The sequence below is a fragment of the Notothenia coriiceps genome, unplaced genomic scaffold, assembly GCF_000735185.1.
Source record: "Notothenia coriiceps isolate Sejong01 unplaced genomic scaffold, NC01 NC01_scaffold00012609, whole genome shotgun sequence".
Lineage (NCBI taxonomy): Eukaryota > Metazoa > Chordata > Actinopteri > Perciformes > Nototheniidae > Notothenia > Notothenia coriiceps.
This window is the reverse complement of record NW_011345310.1, coordinates 1-4,493: the sequence shown is the minus strand read 5'-3', so window position 1 is coordinate 4,493 and position 4,493 is coordinate 1. Positions and strand designations below refer to the sequence as shown.

The 4,493-nt window shown below is 41.9% G+C and overlaps 1 protein-coding gene across 1 annotated transcript; it reads right to left on the bottom strand.

Moving 5' to 3' along the window:
• Positions 1–686: 686 nt before the first annotated feature.
• Positions 687–4,430, bottom strand: LOC104947479 (FCH and double SH3 domains protein 2-like). Its single transcript, XM_010773499.1, has 6 exons — positions 4,262–4,430; positions 3,679–3,801; positions 2,937–3,032; positions 2,050–2,166; positions 1,842–1,946; positions 687–1,534 (listed from the first exon to the last, which is right to left on the bottom strand). The coding sequence occupies exons 1-6, from the start codon at positions 4,331–4,333 to the stop codon at positions 1,346–1,348; spliced, it is 702 nt and encodes a 233-aa protein (XP_010771801.1). The 5' UTR covers positions 4,334–4,430; the 3' UTR covers positions 687–1,345.
• Positions 4,431–4,493: the final 63 nt, after the last annotated feature.

Here is a 4,493-nt window from a genome sequence, read left to right as displayed (position 1 = left end):
TCATAAGTCCTGGATGGATATCCTCGTGGATTCATCTTCCTATTATACACACACGCATTTCCAAACATTTGGACTACCTATGTTGCAAATGTATTATCTTTTCAATTTACACACGGCATCTATTGCACGTCTGTCCGTCCTGGGAGAGGGATCCCTCCTCTGTTGCTCTCCCTGAGGTTTCTCCCATTTTTCCCTTTAAACTGTGGGGTTTTCTCCGGAAGTTTTTCCTTGTACGATGTGAGGGTCTAAGGACAGAGGGTGTCGAATTGTCATACTGATATTCTATACAAACTGTGAAGTCCACTGAGACAAATGTAACATTTGTGATATTGGGCTATATAAATAAACATTGATTGATTGATTGAACGAACCATCAGACGCTCAAGTTTTTTCAACTCAAGCGTCACATTTGCGTGACGTGTTCTCGCGTAATCCAATCAGCAGTGAGGATCTCAGCCTGCCGTCACTGACGTTGAATCAGAAAACCAAAATATCAGCTGTTAGTTGTTAGCACTTAGAGCTCACAGCTCCTCATATCTGTTCAGAAACTGGAGAAAAGTCGGTGCTTTATTTCTGTCTGTATGACATTGTTGTGAGTGTGGACGGAGCAGCTACAACCTTAGCTTAGCCTGATCGATCCAATCTCCATTCACGCATTTTAAAAGTGTTTCGCCTGCCGTCTTGTATGCACACTTGTCAAAGCTTCAATTCATGGTTTTTACATACCGGTATCAGTATGTTATTAGTTTGGCATAATTTTGTATCTACATGGAGATAAGCACCGCCCCCTCACCAGCACGTCTTGTTTGAATGACGCAAGTAAACACAGTTGATAGCCGTGGTGAAACTCGAGTGATTAGAGCGATGCGAATATTCGCATTGCGGAGGGAACGCTATATTACACAGCCCCAGCCTCTCAAGGTGTTCCCCAAGGTTCAGTGCTTCGTCCCCTCCTTTTTGTTTTCTACAAACCAGTCATTGGTCCCATCATACCCCACCATGGCTTTTATTTCCACTGTTATGCCGACGACACCCAGCTCCACCAAATCTATCCCTCATCTGGCCTCACAAACTGACTAAGAGTTATACAAACCTGGATACAATCTAACTTCCACAAACTCAACAGTGAACAATTGGAACCTACATGACTCATTACATTCTGCCACAATGTCTCCCTCTGTATTGATGGCTCCACTGTTCCTGCTTTCACACCCATCCTTAAAATTGGTGACATTATCGATCATTTCCTCTCCTTCGAAACCCACAATAACCACATTACAAAACATTTAGTAAATCACTTGGTGCTCCGATGAATAGTAGTATAAGCTGTATAACTAATGGGGCACTAAATTGATTTAGTGTATGTGAGTTTGCATACTGAAAAGTCCTCAGTAGACTTCCTCTGTTCACTGAGGCGTCTCTCCCTCTCCAGCTCCTCCTCTGCCTGGGTCATGGCGTTGTGAAGCCACTGCTCGATTCCCGTGATGCAGTCTGACAGTAGAGCCAGACGAGCCTCTGCCTTCAGCCTGCTTAGCTGAGAGGAAGACAGCCAGTTAGACACACACACACACACACACACACACACACACACACACACACACACACACACACACACACACACACACACACACATTCTACCTACTATTACATCAGCTTAAATTATATATGATCTGTACAGCGCTGTATAGAGAAGGTTGACGGTAAAGTCTCTAATTTGCATGAGATTTTTACGTGAGCTTTTTGAGCATGTCATTGTAAAATAACACCAGATTGAAGAACTGAATTCCCCCTCAGGGATAATAAAGGTCATCTTAAATAGCCTTTTAGGGTGAATCAAGTACCTTGGCTTTCCTCACACTGTCCTGCACCTCTGCTATCTTCTGCTCTACACTGAGGCACGTGTCCCCAGATAAGAGCTTCAACCGACTCTCTAACGTCTGCAGAGCCTGACAGAGAAACATAGAAAGAGGTAAATATACATTTATTTTGTATGGCCTGCCCAAAGCATGTGAAACGGGAAATAATAATCATAATTGAACAAAGACTCACTCTCTCTCCGTGTGTGATGATCTTGTAGTCTTTGGCAGCTTTTGTAGCCCACTTCTTAGCCTCCCTCACCAGGCAGCCGTCTGCTTCTGAAGCGCTGAGCTCCTGTAGAGTGGACACCTGAACACACCACAGTCACACATCCCTCTATTCTGTGTTCCAGTATACGTCAGCTTAGTGTCAATACAACAGCCTATGTGAATATTTGTATGTATTTTATATCACGTTGCACTGGACTGCAATATAGTATAGTTTATACGGTCAAGGTGATTAGGTCCACCCCTCCATGCACACACATGGACCCGTGCAATGTAACTAAATGATGATATTTTATGAAAATACATCTTTGACTTAAAAGGGCCCTATTCTGCTCATCTTCAGGTTCATATCAGTATGTAATAGTGTCTACTGGGACATGTCTCCTTGCTTTAATGTTCAAAAATATCTTTATTGTCCTCATACTGCCTGTGCTGCAACACCTCTTTTCACCCTCTGTCTGAAACCAGAGCCCCATCTGCTCTGATTGGTTAGCTGGCCGGCTCTGTTGTGATTGGTCAACCACTTAGAGATGTCCCGCCCCTTAGCCTAAAATGTGTTGGAGCGCTAGCCAATAGAAGCTCAAGTGTTATAAAGCGATGTCACTATGTTACAGGAGTAAATAACGGAATTAAAGTCCTGAGTGTAAGGGAGAGAAACTCCCTCTGGAGGGAACAAGGGGATTTTAGCCTTTGCAGACCATTTACATGCACAAAAACCTTTAACACACAACAGGAGAAGAAAACCCATAAAAAGCATAACAGAGCCGATTTAAAATGTGTTGTATCACTAAAAAGGCAGGTACAATTAAATGCTAAAGATGAGACTTCATACACACAGACCAACACACACACCTTGTCACCTGGAGCGGGCTGGAAGGTGAATTCAGGTGTTTTGCTGAAGGAGACAGACTCTTGGAGAAACTGCAGCACATTTCTCTCTCTGGTCACCTGAAAACACAGCAACCAATGATTGTTACAATCAAACCAATACCTCCTACTGTTCCAATTGAAGAAAAATATTTAGAGGTGGGTGGACAAAATCTCAATACTTCAATCAACATTATTTTGTAACATTACAACATTGAAAACCAAGGTGTAAAATGTTTTCTTCCCCCTCGCATCTTCAACCAGATTTCACTCTTCACACTGCTATATTAGTGCAGACATTTTAAGTATGTGTTAAATTTCAATCTGTAAACTGCTGTTCCTTTTAAAACTTGAACAAACTTGTTAAGCTATTGCTCCGCTCTTTTCCCTCAAGATTAAAAAAATATATCTTTAAATTGTTCTCCTTATTTTCAAACATGTTCTAAAAAGAAAAAAACGTTTTCTTGCATGTTTAATTTATCTTCATTTCGAAGTTTCCACATTCCTGATTCCCATCTCCCCACCTCCCTGTGACCCCTCTGCCCCCACCCCCGTCTTTTCAGAGCAAAGTGAGACATGTCTTATGTCTGGCTTTTCAGAGGGCACCGTGGGATACTTGGCATGTAGAATTCTTTGATTTGAGAACCTACAATACGGCTGTCAACAATTTGGTTATTTAAACTTGAGAGTTATGATAACTTCAATATAATACTCCATGGACTTATACCTTAGCAACACTGTCCCATATGGTGCTGAACTGTTTGTGTGTTCTGAGACAAGTGCCCATCTCTGTCCCACACAGCAGGGTGAAGTGGCCTCTCAAGTCATCATAAACATCACCGTCCATTTGCTAAGGGGGGAAATAGAGAGTCATGAGTCATTTTTTTATATTTAAAGTAACGTGTTCACAACATATTCACCTAATAATGCTTTAACATATTATCAAGGTTCATTTATTGTCACTGTTCAACACAGGTTTGCTGAACAAATGCAGTTGTAGTCTAGCTTAGTGGAGCTAAGAACAAATGGATAATTCATCAAATACCCATACATCTTTAAAGGGCCTCTTGGCTATTTTGTGTACATTTAAGACCAGAATTCTCCTAACTTGTTAATAGGTTTAAAAATGTACTGCACACACACTTTTTACCAGTGTAATTTATGAAAGATAATTATAAGAATAAGAGTGTGATATGTTTTGTTTGTAAAAGTCAGTGCTTTATCAGTTTTACAGCTTCCCTTTTTAGTGTGTGTGTGTGTGTGTGTGTGCGTGCGTGCGTGCGTGTGTGTATAGGCCTAGAGTGTTTTACCTCCATAATGTGTGGTAAGTCGTTGGTATAGTAGTGTTGGTGATGGCCGTTGACTGCTGATAAAGCCAGCATATACTCGTTACGAGCTTCAGTCAGACGATCGTCACACTCCCTCAACCTGGCGCTGAGCTGCACACACACACACACACACACACACACACACACACACACACACACACACACACACACACACACACACACACACACACACACACACATACACACACACACA

Coding starts and splice junctions, on each gene's coding strand:
- LOC104947479 (XM_010773499.1), bottom strand. CDS start 4,333: ATGCTGGCTTTATCAGCAGTCAACGGCCATCACCAACACTACTATACC. Junction 3,802..4,261: donor ACTTACCACACATTATGGAG/GTAAAACACTCT, acceptor TTCCCCCCTTAG/CAAATGGACGGTGATGTTTA. Junction 2,167..2,936: donor AGCCCGCTCCAGGTGACAAG/GTGTGTGTGTTG, acceptor TGGTGTGTTCAG/GTGTCCACTCTACAGGAGCT.